The sequence below is a fragment of the Oncorhynchus keta genome, chromosome 37 (genome assembly GCF_023373465.1).
Source record: "Oncorhynchus keta strain PuntledgeMale-10-30-2019 chromosome 37, Oket_V2, whole genome shotgun sequence".
Classification (NCBI taxonomy): domain Eukaryota; kingdom Metazoa; phylum Chordata; class Actinopteri; order Salmoniformes; family Salmonidae; genus Oncorhynchus; species Oncorhynchus keta.
Genome location: NC_068457.1, coordinates 26,368,696 through 26,390,515, shown reverse-complemented (window position 1 = coordinate 26,390,515; position 21,820 = coordinate 26,368,696). Strand labels below are relative to the sequence as shown.

At 44.1% G+C, this 21,820-nt stretch overlaps 3 protein-coding genes and 1 long non-coding RNA gene across 7 annotated transcripts in view; 2 read left to right on the top strand and 2 right to left on the bottom strand.

Moving 5' to 3' along the window:
- ptprnb (protein tyrosine phosphatase receptor type Nb) overlaps positions 1-6,194 on the top strand; it is a 50,364-nt gene extending 44,170 nt beyond the window's left edge. The window contains 8 exon segments of the mRNA XM_052499949.1: positions 496-569; positions 1,210-1,287; positions 1,582-1,701; positions 1,840-2,006; positions 3,239-3,292; positions 4,964-5,028; positions 5,137-5,210; positions 5,381-6,194. Coding sequence (XP_052355909.1) covers positions 496-569; positions 1,210-1,287; positions 1,582-1,701; positions 1,840-2,006; positions 3,239-3,292; positions 4,964-5,028; positions 5,137-5,210; positions 5,381-5,452 — 704 coding nt within the window. The 3' untranslated portion in view covers positions 5,453-6,194.
- Positions 6,195-7,677: 1,483 nt separating this feature from the next.
- On the bottom strand, positions 7,678-11,742 carry LOC118376254 (tubulin alpha chain-like). The gene is made up of 4 exons (XM_052499961.1): positions 11,579-11,742; positions 9,695-9,917; positions 9,450-9,598; positions 7,678-9,340 (listed from the first exon to the last, which is right to left on the bottom strand). The coding sequence occupies exons 1-4, from the start codon at positions 11,579-11,581 to the stop codon at positions 8,363-8,365; spliced, it is 1,353 nt and encodes a 450-aa protein (XP_052355921.1). The 5' UTR covers positions 11,582-11,742; the 3' UTR covers positions 7,678-8,362.
- On the top strand, positions 9,224-21,777 carry LOC127916793 (uncharacterized). 4 transcript variants are annotated; one of them, XR_008096059.1, is made up of 7 exons: positions 9,224-9,355; positions 10,075-10,250; positions 18,622-20,974; positions 21,025-21,144; positions 21,188-21,277; positions 21,328-21,537; positions 21,628-21,777. It is a non-coding gene; the product is annotated as an uncharacterized LOC127916793 (long non-coding RNA). The 4 variants fall into 4 exon arrangements; XR_008096058.1 differs by having other exon boundaries at positions 21,328-21,567; XR_008096056.1 differs by having other exon boundaries at positions 21,328-21,597.
- LOC118376248 (tubulin alpha-1A chain-like) lies at positions 15,045-18,881 on the bottom strand. The gene is made up of 4 exons (XM_052499960.1): positions 18,732-18,881; positions 18,190-18,412; positions 17,945-18,093; positions 15,045-16,281 (listed from the first exon to the last, which is right to left on the bottom strand). The coding sequence occupies exons 1-4, from the start codon at positions 18,732-18,734 to the stop codon at positions 15,301-15,303; spliced, it is 1,356 nt and encodes a 451-aa protein (XP_052355920.1). The 5' UTR covers positions 18,735-18,881; the 3' UTR covers positions 15,045-15,300.
- Positions 21,778-21,820: the final 43 nt, after the last annotated feature.

The window sequence follows — 21,820 nt, the reverse complement described above, 5'->3', positions numbered from 1 at the left end:
TTAAACCACCCGGGCGGCCTCCGTGATTCTAGGTTATACCACCCGGGCGGCCTCCGTGATTCTAGGTTATACCACCCAGGCGGCCTTCATGATTCTAGGTTAAACCACCCAGGCGGGCCTCCGTTATTCTAGGTTAAACCACCCAGGCGGGCCTCCGTTATTCTAGGTTAAACCACCCAGGCGGGCCTCCGTTATTCTAGGTTAAACCACCCAGGCGGCCTTCCTGATTCTAGGTTAAACCACCCAGGCGGCCTTCATGATTCTAGGTTAAACCACCCAGGCGGCCTTCATGATTCTAGGTTAAACCACCCAGGCGGGTCTTCATGATTCTAGGTTAAACCACCCAGGCGGGCCTCCGTGATTCTAGGTTAAACCACCCAGGCGGCCTTCATGATTCTAGGTTAAACCACCCAGGCGGGCCTCCGTGATTCTAGGTTAAACCACCCAGGCGGCCTCCGTGATTCTATGTTTTTGTTTTGTGTCTTTGCTCTGCAGATGATCACTCCAGGGTGAAGATGAAGGCGGAGAACAACCCCTCCAGGACCGACTACATCAACGCCAGCACCATAGTAAGAAGTCATCCTGATCCCCGCTGTCACCATGGTACCTGTCTAGTTAACTCAGATCCGTACCAGTGAGCAAAATTGGTTGAAAGACATATTTTTAACGTCTTTGCAACCAAACATATGTATTTTCAACATCTTGTGCTCATAGGGATATATCCCCACACAAAGCCTTCTCTATATATCACTCTGATCTGTTTTAGAAAAGGGCCTCGGGGTAGAAGTGCTGATCTAGAATCCATATGATCTGTCATTATGATCTAAAAGACTGATCCTATATCAGGACTCCTACTCTGATACTCTTTTTGAATATGGCGCTGGTCCTGTAGCCGTCTCCGACACCAACACTCCATTGATCAAACTGGAACACTAGTTGTGGAATCTCTCCCCTGATGCTTCCCAAATGGTACTCTGTCCCCTACCCAGTGCACTACTTATGACCAGAGTGCTATGTGCCTTGCTCAAAAGAAGTGCACTATATAGGGAATAGGGTGCCATTTGGGAAGCAGATCCACTCACCCGCCCCGTAAATGCCACTGGTCAGTGAATGGAGCCGTCGCCACGGCGACCACCAGTGTCCATGGTGTCCTCTATTGTGGATGCCAGGAGGTGACCCATGATGACCTTTCCCCTCTGTGACCCCTAGATTGAGCATGACCCCCGGATGCCAACGTACATCGCCACCCAAGGACCCCTGTCTCACACCATCGCCGACTTCTGGCAGGTCAGTCACTCCGGATGAGTATTTATATGTGTGTAATATGAATACAGTTCAAATGCAAAACTTTATTGTCCCTTTAGGGACATGACAATTTGTTGCTGCTGCTGCTTTAATCTAAATGTTTTAAGAATGTACCCTAACCTGAACCATATCATGTGTACAAACATTTGTTCACATAAATCAACACTCAAAACACGTGTCAATGTGATGATGAAAGAAGATTACATTATGATGTTATTGGTCTCCAAGGTCTATGTTTACATGTTCTAGTGTGTGTGTGATGGTGTTCCTCTATAGATGGTTTGGGAGAATGGCTGCACGGTGATAGTGATGATGACAGCCCTGGTTGAGGACGGAGAGAAACAGTGTGATCGCTACTGGCCTGACGAGGGATCCTCCCTATACCACATCTATGAGGTGTGTGTGTGTGTGTGTGTGTGTGTGTGTGTGTCTGACTCGATGTGTGTGTGTGTCTGACTCGATGTGTGTGTGTGTCTGACTCGGTGTGTGTGTCTGTCTGTCCTGATCTGTAACAATGGTCTGTGTGTCCATCAGGTGAACCTGGTTTCGGAGCACATCTGGTGCAATGACTTCCTGGTTCGTAGTTTCTACCTGAAGAACGTCCAGACCCAGGAGACCCGCACACTCACCCAGTTCCACTTCCTCAGCTGGCCTGCCCAGGGTATCCCCACCTCCACACGCACCCTACTGGACTTCCGCAGGTACCGCATGGACATTGAAGCAGGGTGTTTACTAGGCACGAAATGGGGGGGGGGTGGACTGAAACAGGGAGTGACTACTGCTCATTTTCAATTTCCGTTTGAAAAACACTTTAAAACATTCCATGCTATAATGAACACAACCCAGATTTACAGGACAACAGAATGTTTGACATTTTGAGGTTTGGAAGGGATTTTATATGATACATCCTATGGTTATGCCAGACCATGCTCCTGTCTCGTTTGGTCTCTAATTCCTTTGTCACTCGTCAACAGTATCAGTTTCACAGACCTTTCTCTGTCCACAACTCCTCCTAGATGATGGGATGACCAAAACCTATACAACATATGTCATTTAACTCATCCATCCTGCTCTCTTTCCTTTTACCCTCTGTCTCTCTCTGTGTGTTGTCTTTACTTAATTAGCCTTTCTCTTTCAATCCCTCCTCACATCTGTCCCTCCTCTTCTTTGCTCTCACACATCTATCTTGCGATGGAGGTCAGCGGGCTCATGATATTTTACATATCTGTCCGTGTCATCTTTGTGATTTGCAGCTAGTAGTCTGGGTCCAGTTGCATAGTCACAAAAATGATCATGGACAGGTGTGGCTGCAGCAGGAGGTCCATCGCCTAACCCCTTTGCTCCCTCGTCTCTCTCCCTGTTTTATACTCTCTCTGTCTACATTTCTCTCACCCTTTTGACTCTCCTCCTCATCATTATTGCTGCGAACGCTCCTCTTTATCTAGAAGTTATTTTCATCCTATAATGCTTGTTAAACTGGAGTGGAGCTTCAAACAGGGCTGTTTTCCTCCACATTGAATACACACTGACTGCTTGTTTAGAACCGCTGGGCTGCGTTCCAGTGCGACCTTATTGCTGCCAGATCTCCTAATGCTTGCATAGGTCTTTAAAAAAGATCAGTGAGCCACATCGTGTGATTACGCAGTCTGATGCCCAACTGCACAGTCAGATGACGTGGCACGCAACCATATGGTTGATGCAATGCAACATCTGCAATGTAAACGGCCTGGAATGCGACTTTAACATTTTTATTAATTAGGACACGGCTGCAATCGAGCTAGGATTTGTGTTGTTGTCCTCATTTTAGCTTAATATGACGTTTGTGTGACATGCCATTGTCAAGCATGATCAATATATATGTTCTCCATCAGTGTTCACTATTCATTCAGTATTCACTTATATTTGATCTCCCTCTCTCCCTGCTGCTCCACAGAAAGGTGAATAAGTGCTACAGAGGCAGATCTTGTCCGATCATTGTACACTGCAGGTAAACCAACGTTTGCAATACCACTTTTGTCCACATGGTGGCAGAACTTCGCCATTCTCTTTCAGATGTGGCTTGGTTCAGATGTTGTCGGAGAGTGTAAATGTAGCACTGATGTTCCACTATATTGACCCAGATGCTTCATTGGCCGCCCTAACAATGAAAATAAATGTCTTTAAAAAATGGAAGACAGTCGGGACGAGGCAAGACAGGTGCGACCCTTCTGACTCGTGTGGCTCAGTTGGTAGAGTGTGGCGCTTGCAACACCAGTTACAAAAAAAGTATGCACTCACTGCTGTATATCGCTCTGGATAATAGTGTCTGCTAAATGACTAACATGTAAAAATGTCATTCTAGCTAATGAGAGGGCAGATACGCGTGTAAACAACCGCAATGGTATTTGCTAGCTGGGATCCTTGAGACGTCCCTATCCCGTTGAATTGTAAAACGGTTAAAGATCCCGCATAGCACAGGCACAACTTCAATATAAAGTTGCCTGGATGTCACGTGTTCTACTTATACACGCGCAACAACCTAAGAATTACAAAACGTATATTCGATCAAATAAACCTCACGTAACAAATAAACCATTACATTTTTTGTTAACCAAATTCGACATTCATTGACCACCATACAAAAACTCATTGCTTGGTGTGCGGAAAGAAAATGAAAAAAACCCACCTGCTGGGGAACAGAGATTTTGGGCCGAGTTATCCCTCTCACTTCGCCTCTTCCTCTCTGAATGCACTCCATTATCTGTGGTGGTGTTATGACTAAATAATTCATGCTACATTGACGTTTATTGTCCAACAAGAGAGAATTCTTAGCACAGCTTGCACATTACATACACAAAACACAGCAGGAAACAAACAACCAGAGGGGGCTGGTGGGAGGAGCTATAGGAGGACGGCTCATTGTAATGGCTAGAATGGAATCAATGGAATGGTACCAAACACATGGAAACAACGTGTTTAACTCCGTTCCATTGATTCCATTCCAGCCAATACAATGAGCCCGTCCTCCTATAGCTCCTCCCACCAGCCTCCTCAGCAAACAAATCAAATCAAAATCAAATCAAATGTATTTATATAGCCCTTCGTACATCAGCTGATATCTCAAAGTGCTGTACAGAAACCCAGCCTAAAACCCCAAACAGCAAACAATGCAGGTGTAGAAGGGTGGCTAGGAAAAACTCCCTAGAAAGGCCAAAACCTAGGAAGAAACCGAGAGGAACCAGGCTATGTGGGGTGGCCAGTCCTCTTCTGGCTGTGCCGGGTGGAGATTATAACAGAACATGGCCAAGATGTTCAAATGTTCATAAATGACCAGCATGGTCAAATAATAATAAGGCAGAACAGTTGAAACTGGAGCAGCTGCACAGTCAGGTGGACTGGGGACAGCAAGGAGTCATCATGTCAGGTCGTCCTGGGGCACGGTCCTTGGGCTCAGGTCCTCCGAGAGAGAGAAATAAAGAGAGCATATGTGGGGTGGCCAGTCCTCTTCTGGCTGTGCCGGGTGGAGATTATAACAGAACATGGCCAAGATGTTCAAATGTTCACAAATGACCAGCATGGTCAAGTAATTGTAAGGCAGAACAGTTTTAAGTTGATTTGTTTATTGTTCAGTCAGTGGTTTGGTCTATAAATGTTAAGATCTTCATGTTTTCCTACACAGTGATGGTACAGGCCGGACTGGCACCTACATCCTGATTGACATGGTTCTGAACCGCATGGCCAAGGGTAAGCATATTAGACTGTCCATTTCCGTGTATGTAAATGTATGTGTGATCTTGGTATAGGAGTGTTTTCTGCATGCATTTTTGGCTTAAAATTGAAGTTTTATTTCAGGAGTGAAGGAGATTGACATTGCTGCTACCCTGGAACACGTCCGTGACCAGAGACCAGGGATGGTGCGCACCAAGGTACTGTCATAAATACAACCTTGTGTATGTTTAGTATATCATCTATGGTGGATAAATTCCCAAACATGACATGCATTGCGTCATCAGACCATAATGTACATCCACAATTGGATTATAACCTATCTATTCACTGTTCAATTTAAATCACATAATGATCATCTTCCCTACAGGAGCAGTTTGAGTTTGCCCTGACCGCTGTGGCGGAGGAGGTGAATGCCATCCTGAAAGCCCTGCCCCAGTGAAACCAACTCGATCCAGACCTGCCTACCTGCCTGTACCACATACCCCCCCACTCAATGATCCTTCCCTTGCGCCATGGAATTATATCTGCAATCATCAACTGTGTCTTACCTCACCTTTTCTCTACAATATGGTGTAGAATGACCAAGCTGTCCTTTGTGCTTTCTCTCCTGTTTGAATGATGCCTTTGATTTCTTGCTATTCTCTGGTGGTGATGAGGAAGAGGGTGTTTCTGTCCTCCGACAGAGTTCCCTTGTGAACAGTGTCCAGGTTATTGGGGTGAGCTGAGATGGCTTATTGTTCTCTCAAAGGTAGATAGAAATCATAATATTTTAACGTTTTACATCAAAGAACTATGTCCTTTTCAGAGTGTCATCACAAAGGTTTCGGCTGTGGTTGGTGAATGAGGATGGATGTGAGTCAAGAAGGCTGGCCATCGGTCACTCTCCGATTCTCCCTGCTCCTCAGAGCGTATTTGTTTACAATTTACCCAAATCTCAAACCCTGCTCATTCACATTCCATGTTCTGGTGTTTTACTAACTCTAGGTAAAATTACTAACCCATACTTCCCTCTTCTCTTCCTGTGCCATATAGATTGTTGTAAATTATTTGTTCAATTATTGTTGTTTACCTCAAGCAAACCAGAAAAAAATAAACAAAAAATGTTAAAATATGAAAAATGCCTATTTTGTAACTTTGTGTGGTAACTAATAAACGTTGATGTGTCTGTTGCAAATGCTTAATAGACTGAGTGCTGTTTTCTCAATGTTTATTTATTGTGAAGGTTTTCATTTTTTTTTTCCAAATCCTACCAATCACTATCGTTCAAGGGGTCAAATTAGTTTTCAAACCTGCACGTGTCGTATTTGCCACGCAAACAAACTGACGTCTCCTACTGCCAACGAGAGCTAGTGTGAGGTAAGGTTTCATCCCAATATGCTGACAAAATCATCCAATCCAAGTGTTATGAACATTCAACGTTACAGTAATATAAATGTACTTTCAACCACGAAGTCCTTTTGATTCAATTTAAAATAACAACGTTTTTGGCCAGCCATGAAGGCATATCGCGCGCCAGAGAGGCCACGCCAATGCTGTTAGCTAGAAGAGCTAGCTAACTTCAGGCATAGCATCCCCTTCATACAGAAAGAATTAGCGAAAATGTGTACTTTTTTTACTCACTATTTTATTGGACAGTCTAGTTTACGTTCGACTATAATCTGATAGCAAGAGGTGGGGAAACTAGCTCCGGCTCAGAGAACCGTTTTGATCGGTCATCCAAATCGGGCATCTTTCTAGAACTCCGTCCTGAAGATCACTGACGTCATGATTTGAACTCTGTTTTTGTCCCGAGTTCCCAATGCCGCGTTCAGAACAACTGGGAACTCTGGAAAAATACGAGGTCAAATCATGACGTCGGTTATATTTAGGTCGGAAAGTCGGCGCTCCAGAAAGAGTACCCAAGTTCGATTTTCCCCAGTAGGACCTCGTTTTTTCCCTAGTTCCCAGTTGTTTTGAACGCCCTGAAGTCGGATGTCAGAGTTCCCAGTTGTCATGAAAGCACTGTTAGAAAATGTGTAGAGTGTATGTCATAAGGTAGATCATCACAGAATCCGCGAAAACAACGAGTTATTGTTTTCTGATATATGCCTATAATTTAAGTCCTCTTATTGATACTGGGTTTGATAAACAGCAATATTTTGAGGGTCTAACAAAGTGTGATTTAACAACAGGATGCAGGATCACCATCACTTCAATCAACCATAGAAGGGAAAGGCTGTTAACATTTAGGCCCTAATGCATGTTTAATCTCTTCATTGCTAGCAAGGCAGTGAAGAGCTCAGTAAGAGGATTGGGTTGTTTTTCAAAGTGGAGATTGTTTACCAATGAAAGTGAATTCCATAAATTTCAAGCATACAGTATAACTTGAGTGCATTTTGTTGTACAGGATCTGTACTATAGCACGCAGTAGCATAACGTTGTATGGTCAGAAAACACCTGGAGAGATTGCGGAGAGCGAGAGGGTTAATGTTTGATCAAATCTGGTTTAGTAAACCTCTCTAAATGTCTGACTTGTAAGTTTGGCAGCTCCATATATCTTGGCCCACCACCAACTTTAGAAACTGCTCACTTTAAAATGTCCTACAGTTGTATGCTGAATCTTTTTCTCAGCTTGGCACATCACGCCGACAGCGTCATTGCAGTTTTTGCTACACCAGATGTACATTCATTTTCAATGTATTTATTACAATTTTATTTCACTAGGCAAGTCAGTTAAGAACAAATTCTTATTTACAATGACAGCCTAGGAACAGTGGGTTAACTGCCTTGTTCAGGGGCAGAACAACTGATTTTTTTTTACCTTGTCAGCTCAGGGATCGATCTAGCAACCTTTGGGTTACTGGCCCAACACTCTAACCACTAGGCGACCTGCCGTGTTTGCCTTGCAGCATTGCGTTGCTGAGGCAGTTGCAGTGCGTTCTGTGTGGTGCATACATTGGATTTATTTAACATATGCTTCAAACTGTATACATAGACGGCTTGACAGAAATGGTAGCAGAAGGGGAATGTTGAACTTTTGTTGCACACATCCAGATGATGCTGCATATTATTTTGCGAAATTACGCTGTCGGTGTGATCAACGCGTCAGATATATCTGCTACTTCATGTTGACATACCAAGAGGTTTCAACCAGTAAACACAAGAAGCTTTTTTTTCTTTCATAATTTATTCAAAATGGCTGATGTGAGGCAGGAAGGTTCTTCTTGTAGCTGGGTGGAATGTGCTTACTCTATGGAATGATTTCCAATATTAGTCCGTTAAAACCTTTTTGTTGTTTTCTTACGACTTGCACTATCCGGGACTGGTAGACTATATTAATGGAACATCAGCAGATCAGGAATTACACCCTTTAGTACTCCTCTCCTTCTTCATCCTCTTCTCCGATGCTGTCAGTACCCACCTCTTCATAATCCTTCTCCAGGGCTGCCATGTCTTCTCTGGCCTCTGAGAACTCTCCCTCCTCCATGCCCTCTCCCACATACCAGTGCACAAAGGCTCTCTTTGCGTACATCAGGTCAAACTTGTGGTCAAGCCTGGCCCAGGCCTCAGCGATGGCGGTGGTGTTGCTCAGCATACACACAGCTCTCTGGACCTTGGCCAGATCTCCTCCAGGGACCACTGTGGGTGGCTGGTAGTTGATACCGACCTTGAAGCCAGTGGGACACCAGTCCACAAACTGGATGGTGCGCTTGGTCTTGATGGTGGCGATGGCAGAGTTGACATCTTTGGGCACAACATCACCACGGTAGAGCAGGCAGCAGGCCATGTACTTGCCGTGACGTGGGTCACATTTCACCATCTGATTGGCTGGCTCAAAGCAGGCGTTGGTGATGTCAGCAACAGACAGCTGCTCATGGTAGGCCTTCTCAGCAGAGATGACTGGAGCATAGGTGGCCAGAGGGAAGTGGATACGGGGGTAAGGCACCAAGTTGGTCTGGAACTCTGTCAGGTCCACATTGAGGGCTCCATCGAAACGCAGGGAGGCGGTGATGGAGGAGACGATCTGACCAATCAGCCTGTTGAGGTTGGTGTAGGTGGGGCGCTCAATGTCCAGGTTCCTGCGGCAGATATCATAGATGGCCTCATTGTCCACCATGAAGGCACAGTCTGAGTGCTCCAGGGTGGTGTGGGTGGTCAGGATGGAGTTGTAAGGCTCCACCACAGCAGTAGAAACTTGGGGAGCAGGGTAAACAGCAAATTCAAGCTTGGACTTCTTTCCATAGTCGACAGAGAGACGTTCCATCAGCAGGGAGGTGAACCCAGAGCCGGTGCCGCCTCCAAAGCTGTGGAAGATCAGGAAGCCCTGGAGACCAGTGCACTGGTCAGCCTGAGAGAAACAAAGGTAAGAAAATGTCATTATTACCCTTCATTGAAATGTATCCCTTTTGGTTTCAGTACAAGGTCAACACAAGGCCTAGCAATGAAATGGATCTTACCAGTTTGCGCGTCCGGTCGAGTACCAGGTCGATGATCTCCTTGCCGATGGTGTAGTGACCACGGGCATAGTTGTTGGCAGCGTCCTCCTTGCCTGTGATCAGCTGCTCAGGGTGGAACAGCTGGCGGTAGGTACCTGTGCGGACCTCGTCTGTGGACATGGGGAATTGACATTTAATATCTGTAGCTTTAACCTATACAAATATGGAGATTGGAATGTCAGTAGGCAAATTGTTTGTCAACTTACCGATGACGGTTGGCTCCAGGTCTACAAAGACTGCACGAGGAACATGTTTACCAGCCCCAGTCTCACTGAAGAAGGTGTTGAAGGAGTCATCTCCCCCTCCGATTGTCTTATCACTGGGCATCTGTCCATCAGGCTGGATCCCATGTTCCAGGCAGTACAGTTCCCAGCATGCATTGCCCATCTGGGCTCCGGCCTGGCCGACATGCATAGAAATACACTCACGCTGCAGAGAAACAGAGGTGTCAACTTATGGCCTTCATGAAGCTCAACGTCAAGAAAACGTCATCCCTCAACTGATGAATGCTCATGGATATCCTATCTGTTATTCAATCAAAACACAAAAGACAAATGTTGACACTATAATTCATTCATGGCTCTAGGTACAGGCCAAACTGTTTGTGGCCAAGAAACCGCTTACACCTCCACAAACTCTGAAGAGCTCCGTTGGATGAATAAGAGCAAGTGTTATTCATGGAACTGGCTGTGGAAGAAAATCTGAAAATGATCCATCCAATGAAATCAGCCCTGACATCTGTGAATCCTATTCATGATGAAGGTAGGACCTTCTATTTCCTTTCCTTTGTTTTCCGTTTTAGATTCCTGGCTGCAGACTGGTCACATGCATATAGCCCACAGTTTCCAATGATACTCTCTCTCACTGTCCCAGTCTAGATATCTGAATGGATCATAGGCCAGGGATTCAATGTCATTGCTGCTTGGCAACAAGCACCATCCTTACCAACTGCAAATCAGTAGTCCTACTGTTAGGATACAAATTATTATGAGTCAATAGTGAGAGTAGTCATTTTACTGTGTCTTAACACCTGTTCCAGCTTTAAATCTTATATTACCCCAACGACAGCTGGCTAAAGGGTGGGGTTGCTTCTCCGCAGGCTGTGAAGCTTTGGGCAGCTGAATGCTGAGTCATATGCAGGTTATTACTGCAGCCCCACAGAGACTGAGCTGTGTGAACAACAATTATTGGTACCGTGATTGTCTTCCCAATAAAACATTTATTTACAGGAAGATTGACCAGGGTGATTGCAATTTGTTCCATTCATTATAATGGGTGGATCCTGCTTTCTGCTAACAATGCCTGTAGTGATGCGGTCGGTCTTGAACTAACCCTGTCTTCAATGAGAGGGGGCAGTCGTTCTCCAATGAAACCAGTAGTGCAGTTATGAACTCCCAGTGCTACAGAGGAAAAATCCATAGCCCGGCAGGCCACTCCCCACTCTGCCATCAGTGCCAAAGCGCGCTGCTTTGTGTAACGCACAGACAGGATATCTGATTGTGTCCTCTAGAACATACTCAAACTTATTTTCTCTTCATAACTGCTCAACCCAGATACAAATATTACCTCCCCTGTTATTACTCAAGAATGAAAGTACAACAAAAAATTGCATTTAGCCAAAACAAATGGTCAAGTAAACAATTTTGTAAATACCCTTCCACCCAAACAAATGGAATGATTGTTCTTGAAAATTCCTTTCTACATCAAATTGAGGCAAGTGCTTCTGACTGTAATGTGCTTTCCTCCCGCTGGTGGAGGAAACTGTGCCAGTTCTCTGGCGTCAGCCCCACATGCTCTGAGTCCCCTTCGTCACAGTGCTGAGTCCGTCTCCACTGCACCCAAACCCACAGCCTATCCAACAACGGCAGCGTGGCTTTTAATGCTATCTATAAGATAAAAAAAACCTGTAACATTAGCCAATGATAATGTATAGTTATCAAACACTAACAAACTAGAAATAAATATACCCCTATATATTTGACCGAAAATGTACAAATGTTCAATCCAAGGATATATTTATTTCTCTCACTGTTTGTCTAAAATGTAGTTATTTATTTTTTTCAAAATCAGCTGCAGTACTCAGCACTCACCATTTTGACAGATTTCTTTCCTTCGGCCGACGTTGAGGATTCGGAGAATGAAGGCTGTAATGGGGGAGGGGGCCACGGTGGGGGTTTTATATGTCTGGTGGAAGGGCGATGCAGGAAGCTGTATTATTTTGTCTTGGCGGGAGCGACTGTTAGCACAAAAAAAGGGGCGGCCCCTCGGCAAGCTGCTAATCTCTCTCAGGGACAGAGTCAGAGCTGTAGTTCTGCTTTCAATGCACAGTCCACACTCCACACTCTATAACACAAAGGAATGCTCCTCGGGCAAAAAAAAAGGTTGACAAGCAGATGTTACATCGTGGGTAATATCTTTCATAATCACTATCACTAATATTATATTTAATGTAGAGAATAGGGAATGGAAGTTGGCTCTACTGGAAGGGAAAGAAACTACTCAAAGAACAGGGGAGGAGGGGCTTGCAACTTTGCATATAACACCTGCTACTGGGAATAAAAGAGCCAAGAAGTAGCCTAAACCGAAAGTAATCTTTTTAAAGTAAGAAATATTTGTCACAATACTAAATGTATTTTTTCATTCATGCTCAAGGGGCATTTATAAGTTATATTGGTAACACTTTCTTAAGAATCGATGTGTAGGCCTATATCATTAATTTAAATGATAGTAAATATTGGAGATGGCACCTTTTTAAGTACCCTGTTAACCTAGTTTTTTAGAGAACACAATTGTAGGTCAGCTTTACAAAGACTGAACTGCTGTGGAATTAGCTATTTATTTTTGGCCCCAACTAAACATTTGGAAGACGAGCCTCGTTACATTTCAACTCAATCACATCCACTGATTGTACAAAACATTAGGAACCCCTTCCTAATATTGTGTTGCACCCCATTTTGCCCTCAGAACAGCCTCGATTCGTCAGGGCATGGACTCTACAAGGTGTCTAAAGTGTTCCACAGGGATGCTGGCCCATGTTGACTCCAATGCTTCCCACAGTTGTGTCAAGTTGGCTGAATGTCCTTTGGGTGGTGGACCATTCTTGATACACACGGGAAACTATTGAGCGTGAAAAACCCAGCAGATTTCATAGATGGCCTCATTGTCCACCATGAAGGCACAGTCCGAGTGCTCCAGGGTGGTGTGGGTAGTCAGGATGGAGTTGTAAGGCTCCACCACAGCAGTAGAAACTTGGTGAGCAGGGTAAACAGCAAATTCAAGCTTGGACTTCTTTCCATAGTCGACAGACAGACGTTCCATCAGCAGGGAGGTGAACCCAGAGCCGGTGCCTCCTGTGGAAGATCAGGAAGCCCTGGAGCCCAGTGCCTTGGTCAGCCTGAAAGAACCACAGAAGAATGTGTCACAAACCATATATTTCAACCGATGACGGTTGGCTCCAGGTCTACAAAGAATGCACAGGGAACATGTTTTCCGGCCCCAGTCTCACTGAAGAAGGTGTTGAAGGAGTCATCTCCCCTTCACTTGGCATCTGTCTATCCAGCTGGATCACATGCTCCAGGCAATAGAGCTCCCAGCATGCATTTCCAATTTGAGCCCCAGCTTGGCCAATGTGGACAGAGATACATTCACCCTGGAGAGAGAGAAAGGAATCACTCAAGTCACATGCCATTAAAGAAAATTTTATTTTTTTCAGAACAAGCTGTGGTGGAAACAGCTGAACTCTTGCTACACTAATTTGAGGAAAACTCCTTTCTGTTTCTTGATTGAATTATTTCATATAAAGGTTGCTATGGCCTGGTGAGTTTTTTTAAATGATCTAGTTAGTTAATTGCCTCACAATGACAAACGTAACATGAAAATATTACTAAAATCATCATCTTTTACAAAATGTATATTTGTCTTTTAAATATTTTAACTTTTTAAATTGCAAGCAAACATTAGATTTTAGAAAACGCTCTCACCATGTTTCAGACTCTCGGACTCTCCTGTAAAGGCTCATGGAGCAACTTTTTAACCGTGCCGGATTGCTAGGCAACAACGGTGCATTGTTGTAGTAACTGGAGAACTCATAAGCTGATACTATCTTTGATTCTTAACTGAAACAGGGACAAAGACCAATAATATGAATTGCTACCTTGAGTCTAGGATGGGTGAACAGTAACCTTTGACCTGTCCAGTATTTGTGAAATAAAACCCACATGTATTCCATTTATTTGCCTTGCCCTCCTCATATAGTAGTTACATTTTACAAGTAAAATGTAACTTAAGTTATATGAAGAAAAATAACTATTTAAAAATGTATTTTGCACTCTGAACAAAGTCTGTTTCAAGATATTTTGTGCTCCTGTTTCAATGGTTTCACTCATTTACCTTAGAGGACACTGTACACATTTACTGCTCAAACTCTTTAAAACTAAAGAGGATCCATTTTGTAAAGGTCATGTTGTCCCATTGCCTTGAGGAAAGAAAATGGATACCTCCCCATGGTGACCTGAATAGGCTGTTGTTACAGGAGATCATTATGGTCACCATAGTAGTAGAGATTAATTTACAATGCAAATGTCCTCAGGTGAGCGGGCGCCTAGGGAAAACCTCAACGTCCGTCTTCCGTAAAGCAGGTGTCATTTCAGAGCTCTGTCTGTAGTCCTATTGTCTATAACAGAATGTGAACAGCTGGCTTCACACAAGTTGTTCTTTTTGAAACCAAGTGCTTTTGTTCTTAGTTTATCTGGTGTGTGTGTGTGGTCAGAAGTCTTCATTGTTTGCCAGGGAAGCAGTCTTTCCTTTCAAAGGATTGGCTAACTATATGTAATATTTATAAAAATGCTAGTCTATTAAAAGAGCATATTATATATCAACTAAATTATTTATCTTGCCATCAATATTGTGTAGTTTTACAATTTATGCTGTCAAATTCACAGCTCTAAGGCATTACCGCAGCAGTATTTGTTTTACTTTTGAGTGTGGTGAAAATTATGGTTCTACCACTAAGGTTTTGTTAGCTGTTAAATACACTGAATGTAAGCAAGTGTTGGGCAATGTATAACCACAGGTACTGTAGCCACAGTTGACTTTTCATCAATGAGTATCTAAGGAGATACTGTAGTTCTCATTTGGTTGTCTTTAGTTACCAATCATTTTTTTCTTCTCAGGAGTCAGTGTTTTACAGCTGTGTCAGCTGAGCTTAGTGCTTTGTTTCATAAGAAATAGAGACCTGAAAGTTAGATGGCTTCAGTGTGAGCTGACTACGTATTACCAAAAGTGGTGTGTTTACAGTACTCAATAGCCTTTACCAAACACTCTCCCACAGCTGAAGCAGGACGGGATGGAGAAGTTTAGCCGAAGTTCAGGAAAGACAGAGGACACCATTAACACCAGTGTGTGGCGGTTGATGGTGCACTACCTCCTCAAATAGATCATTGTGTGATACAGTATGACTGACTTCCCTCAAGGCAGAACCTCTTGCCACAAGCTGTGGAATTTATGCATTGACATTACTGAAAAATTTGTTTTGAGCAAGCATGACACAGACAAATATTTTGGGCGTTGACAATGAATGCTTTAATTTTTTCACAGAGAGGATTCATATCCAAAGAAATAGATGGTTCAAAATGATTGTTACTATTCTGGATTTGGTCAAAACTGTATCTGGCTGACAATCATAGACTTGTGTAGTTTCAACATTCATGCTGTAAAGCTGAGATTCTTAACATTCTACTCTTCCACCCCCGCATCCTCCTCTTCATTCCCTGTTGTTCTTCACAGATGTTGTTCTTTACCAGTTGACTACTTTTTAATATTCCTCTCCCTCCTCCTCCCCCTCGTCCCCGACACTGTCAGTACCCACCTCTTCATAATCCTTCTCCAGGGCTGCCATGTCTTCTCTGGCCTCTGAGAACTCTCCCTCCTCCATGCCCTCTCCCACATACCAGTGCACAAAGGCTCTCTTTGCGTACATCAGGTCAAACTTGTGGTCAAGCCTGGCCCAGGCCTCAGCGATGGCGGTGGTGTTGCTCAGCATACACACAGCTCTCTGGACCTTGGCCAGATCTCCTCCAGGGACCACTGTGGGTGGCTGGTAGTTGATACCGACCTTGAAGCCAGTGGGACACCAGTCTACAAACTGGATGGTGCGCTTGGTCTTGATGGTGGCGATGGCAGAGTTGACATCTTTGGGCACAACGTCACCACGGTAGAGCAGGCAGCAGGCCATGTACTTGCCGTGACGTGGGTCACATTTCACCATCTGATTGGCTGGCTCAAAGCAGGCGTTGGTGATCTCAGCCACTGATAGCATCTCGTGATAGGCCTTCTCAGCAGAGATGACTGGAGCATAGGTGGCCAGAGGGAAGTGGATACGGGGGTAGGGCACCAAGTTGGTCTGGAACTCTGTCAGGTCCACATTGAGGGCCCCGTCAAAGCGCAGGGAGGCGGTGATGGAGGAGACTATCTGACCGATCAGCCTGTTGAGGTTGGTGTAGGTGGGGCGCTCAATGTCCAGGTTCCTGCGGCAGATATCATAGATGGCCTCATTGTCCACCATGAAGGCACAGTCCGAGTGCTCCAGGGTGGTGTGGGTGGTCAGGATGGAGTTGTAAGGCTCCACCACAGCAGTGGACACCTGGGGAGCTGGATAGATGGCAAACTCAAGCTTGGACTTCTTCCCATAGTCGACAGAGAGACGTTCCATCAGCAGGGAGGTGAACCCAGAGCCGGTGCCTCCTCCAAAGCTGTGGAAGATCAGGAAGCCCTGGAGACCAGTGCACTGGTCAGCCTGAAAGAACCACAGAAGGTAGAAATGTAATAAATGTATTTATTAGTGATGGGCACTGGCATGTAAAATCATTATCCATATCAGTTGAACTTTTCCGAACCGATATCATATTAGTTTAAATGAATAACATTGCAACTGTGTGGAATACATTTCCACGGCTTTGTGAAGTTCAGACAACTGCTTGCTCGTTGCCCATTGGGCCAGGTGTGAATGTCCAGGTGGACTAATTAACCTACACAACCAGTTTGAATACAATGGGAAGTCTGAAGTCTCCTCTCCACCCCACTTATTACATTTTAAAATTTATTTTACCTTTATTTAACTAGGCAAGTCAGTTAAGAACAAATTCTTATTTTCAATGACTGCCTAGGAACAGTGGGTTAACTGCCTTGTTCAGGGGCAGAACGTCAGATTTGACTTTGTCAGCTCGGGGATTTGATCTTGCAACCTTTCAGTTACGAGTCCAACACTCTAACCACTGGGCTACCTGCCTGTCATCCTCATTGAAAGCAAGTCTAAGAAGTGGTAGATCTGTTCTACGTGCACTATTTCTATGCCTCCAGTTCTTAAGTTTGAGTTTTTGCGTCTTGCGGTTTTGAAAAACGGCGTCAAACAGCTGGTTATTGAACAGGTATTTCGGTTTAGATGGTACATTGATGCCTAATATCAGTTTATGTGACAAACTATTATCTTTGTAACCAGGAAATGACAGAACGATTTCTGTATATTGCACCTTTAACAAAAGGCACATCTCAATAGGTGGTCCAGGTATCCTCATGACCTGGCACAAGTGGGGTGGTGGTGCTTTCCTCGTTTGTTCTCTATTGTTCCCGAAAGCATGGGGGAGGGGGGACATCAGAGGGCACCATCAAGCCAACTCTTTGAATGGCCTGCTCCATGAAGTTTTGCACTTGTTTAAAAAAAAAACTATTTTGCGCATAAATAATGTTTTACCCTCAAGTGTGTGTACGTTACGTGGGATGTTTTACAACAGAGGAAGTTCTCAAATAGCCTACTCAGAAGCACTCCAGCTCAGTTGAACCTGTGAGCGGGTTTTGTGTCTGTAGCAATAGTCATGTATGCCCTTTTACATAATAATCTAGGTTCAGCAATTATAAACTGGGTGGTTCGAGCCCTGAATGCTGATTGGCTGACAGACATAGTATATCAGACTGTATACCAGAGGTATGACAAAACATTTATTTTTACTGCTCTAATTACGTTGGTAATCAGTTTATAATAGCAATAAGGCACCCGGGGGGTTTGTGATATATGGCCAATATACCACGGCTAAGGGCTGTGTCCAAGCACTCCGCGTTGCGTTGTGCAGATGAACAGCTCTTAGTCGTGGTATATTGGTTATATACCACACCCCCTTGGGCCCTATTGCTTATGGATAAACCGATATCACGATAGGCCTTGCTCACATCGATATCAAACGTCATGGAAATCATATAGAAGTATTGATATTGATCAACTCCACTAGTATTTATTAGCATTTCCACATTTGGTGTCAACACAAGGCCTTGCTTTAAAATGGTATGAGTCTTACCAGTTCATTCTTACCTGAAAGAAACAGGGAGGAATGCGTTACAAGCCTTATATATTTGTATCAAAGATGGACGGAACATCCACCTAGAAAGATCACTAGGTTGGGTCTTACCAGTTTGCGCGTCCGGTCAAGTACCAGGTCGATGATCTCCTTGCCGATGGTGTAGTGACCACGGGCATAGTTGTTGGCAGCGTCCTCCTTGCCTGTGATCAGCTGCTCAGGGTGGAACAGCTGGCGGTAGGTACCTGTGCGGACCTCGTCTGTGGACATGGGGAATTGACATTTAATATCTGTAGCTTTAACCTATACAAATATGGAGATTGGAATGTCAGTAGGTAAATTGTTTGTCAACTTACCGATGACGGTTGGCTCCAGGTCTACAAAGACTGCACGAGGAACATGTTTACCAGCCCCAGTCTCACTGAAGAAGGTGTTGAAGGAGTCATCTCCCCCTCCGATTGTCTTATCACTGGGCATCTGTCCATCAGGCTGGATCCCATGTTCCAGGCAGTACAGTTCCCAGCATGCATTGCCCATCTGGACACCTGCCTGGCCGACGTGGACAGAGATACATTCACGCTGCAGAGAAAGGACAGAATTGAAACCATTAGCCATATTAAAATGTTCACAACTTCAGGTTACGGTTTTCGGGAGGATTTAGGTCAAACAACTAAATAGCATTTCTAATGTTGCAGCTAAACGTCTCTCTTAATTTGCTCAGTAACATTATCAGTATCAATATTGCCAATACAATTCTATTTCTAACCATATATATTTGATCTATCAAGGCAGTGAAACAAGAAGCAGATCTGTTTTAAGAGACATGAGGCGTATTGAAGACACAAAGGATGGGAGCGCTGCATGAAGGGAGCAGGAGACATAATATTCAGAAGCTTACCATTGTTGCAGTTTCTTCAGGCCGACGTTAAGGATCTGCGACAGAAATCTTGCTTGTGTGTCCTGGCGGCGGCTCGTCTGTATTTATAGGATTAGCGAACACCTTGGTAACAAGCTTTGTTGTTGGTAACAAAGGGGTTAAATGTGTTTGGTCGATCGGAGTTCTGGGCTGGGAAGAGGAAAGCCAATCATTCAGCTCGAGAGGAGACTATGCATACAAGCCCTGCCGCACATCAATAACTCCTCCCCATCTACCCAGGATGATAATGTGTAACTGACCATCCGACCGACCAGCCCCACCTTACGTAGGACAAAAGGTTCCTAAGGGGACTGTAATTTAATCCCTAAACATTAAAGAACCTGTACCACAACAAATGTTTAGAAAATACACATACTATGTTAGTGTCAGTACCATGGGTCCGTTAACGAAGGAATTTAAGAATTAGTCACTTTAAGGTGGTTGATCCCCTCCCCCATGGCCCCTGTTGTTTGAGCCATTTGTTATTCAAAGGCGATGCCTTCCCCGCCCGCCCTCACTCCCTCCCCTTGTCCCTGTGGCCTGGCAGGGTTCTGTTGTGTTTCATGCTTCGTTGACTGTATCCTATGGTAACAGGCACCATAGGTAACAGCTACACCAAGGTGACCTTTTAACTCAAGACTCCATTGGCACAAGGAATCATTTATAATTAGTTTGTTTACAAAATTATCAAGTTTAAAACATTTGACTTGTTTATCCATTTCATATGATAAAATTAACAAATTCATGGGGATGCTCCTATACTTATTTGGGAGTTAAGAAATATCTATTTATGTCACTGAATCTGTAGTGATTGTTTGAGGCATGGCTTGAAAGGGGAGCCAGTCTGAGTCCTGGAAGCATCTCCATCCCATGCACCTGCTAACAGAGTATACTGTATATTCACCACAGAAGCAGCAATGATGTCATGAGAGGAATGTGACTAAGCAAGTCCTGCTATTGGCCGCCATTACAATGCTTTGCCTTAAAGGCCTGTCAAGTCACACTGCCATCTGGTGTTATAATAAAGTAGCACAGACCACTACTATGTGGGTGTAGTCCCCGAGTGAGGGGCAGCTGTCTGATTGGTCTTCTGATGTGTGATCAGTAGAGTGTGAAAATGTTGTTTAGGCTATCACCATACAGGCACCAGGCGTTCTAACCACCAGGTGTAAAGCAGGTGAAACAATGAAGGCCACAGTGTCTGGTGTTGAACCCCTCTTTAATGTTGTAAAGAAGACTGTCGGTTACAGGCTCGATCACTTTCCACTGAGAGACATTTTAAACATACAGTTACAGGGTGTTCACACAGGTGTTGATTTCCAGCTGCATCTAGGAGTTGAACACAGTACATCCCATAGGCTTAATTTGACTTGAGTTTAACTTTGGTTTTCAGCAGGACACAATGTGGACATTGAGATGATTTGTTTCAGGGCTCTTTGAATACTTGTATGGATTGTTACATTAAAATTGTATGACACCCATAAATAATTGCCTTACTTTTGATCAGAACATTGACCACCGTTGTAAAACTCTTCTGAACATGTGGTTTGTTAATTACCCCTCGCCCTTATCAACATATTCTAATACAGACAGTTAGGTGTAGATTTTATGATTGAGCCATTATCACTCCACTCAGAGCCAAGCAATAACCTGAGTTCTAATGAAACCAATACCACAGAGTTGAGAGCCTATTATGCTCTTGCTTTAGTTATCCAGTGTTTCACAAAAGTTGTCGCAACCATAGAAATAGAATCCATAGAACAGTCTTCCTCATTCAAGTCAATGGTGGCATAGTGGGTGGTCTGGCAGCCATTGCACACGTGAGTTTACCAGTCAAATTGCCAGGGCTAGAGGTTTCAACTTCAAAGCCCTTTCTATGGATTCCATGTATATGGTTGCAACCATGCAGGGCTTCTGCACACCATTCCCTAACACATGTCCCAGGAATCTCTTTCACAGGAGAGGGACTGATAGAAAAATACACAGATCTAGGGAGCCTGATTCTGATGTGTGTCCTGACTCCTGACCACTGACCCAATCTCTGAGAGATTTCTCTCTAAGGGAGAGAGCAACGGCTGAGTTTCCTTTATTTCCCTTCAACTACTGCTTGGGAGAGAGGGACAGTACAAATAAAGGTGGAGAGAGGGACAGTACAATACATAAAGGTGGAGAGAGGGACAGTACAATACATAAAGGTGGAGAGAGGGACAGTACAATACATAAAGGTGGAGAGAGGGACAGTACAATGGAGAGAGGGACAGTACAATACATAAAGGTGGAGAGAGGGACAGTACAATACATAAAGGTGGAGAGAGGGACAGTACAATACATAAAGGTGGAGAGAGGGACAGTACAATACATAAAGGTGGAGAGAGGGACAGTACAATACATAAAGGTGGAGAGAGGGTACAATACATAAAGGTGGACAATACATAAAGGTGGAGAGAGGGACAGTACAATACATAAAGGTGGAGAGAGGGACAGTACAATACATAAAGGTGGAGAGAGGGACAGTACAATACATAAAGGTGGAGAGAGGGACAGTACAAAAAGGTGGAGAGAGGGACAATACATAAAGGTGGAGAGAGGGACAGTACAATACATAAAGGTGGAGAGAGGGACAGTACAATACATAAAGGTGGAGAGAGGGACAGTACAATACATAAAGGTGGAGAGAGGGACAGTACAATACATAAAGGTGGAGAGAGGGACAGTACAATACATAAAGGTGGAGAGAGGGACAGTACAATACATAAAGGTGGAGAGAGGGACAGTACAATACATAAAGGTGGAGAGAGGGACAGTACAATACATAAAGGTGGAGAGAGGGACAGTACAATACATAAAGGTGGAGAGAGGGACAGTACAATACGTAAAGGTGGAGAGAGGGACAGTACAATAGATAAAACATTCATCTTAGCAGAGCGACAGCCTAGGGAGCCCACTTCTCAGAGGCAAATGGTACATTAAACGGGTCACAGATATAAGATCACATGGTTTCAGAACACCTGAGTCTTTTTGCATTTCATTGGGCAAAATATAATAATAGTGACTTAAAGTATAGACTTAAG

What these genes read in the sequence shown, in the direction of transcription:
- LOC118376254 (XM_052499961.1), bottom strand. An exon ending in CCTGGAGCCAACCGTCATCG is followed by an intron (nt 9,599 to 9,694) that starts GTAAGTTGACAA and finishes CCATGTCCACAG; the next exon opens with ACGAGGTCCGCACAGGTACC. An exon ending in TCGACCGGACGCGCAAACTG is followed by an intron (nt 9,341 to 9,449) that starts GTAAGATCCATT and finishes TGTTTCTCTCAG; the next exon opens with GCTGACCAGTGCACTGGTCT.
- LOC118376248 (XM_052499960.1), bottom strand. An exon ending in CCTGGAGCCAACCGTCATCG is followed by an intron (nt 18,094 to 18,189) that starts GTAAGTTGACAA and finishes CCATGTCCACAG; the next exon opens with ACGAGGTCCGCACAGGTACC. An exon ending in TTGACCGGACGCGCAAACTG is followed by an intron (nt 16,282 to 17,944) that starts GTAAGACCCAAC and finishes TGGTTCTTTCAG; the next exon opens with GCTGACCAGTGCACTGGTCT.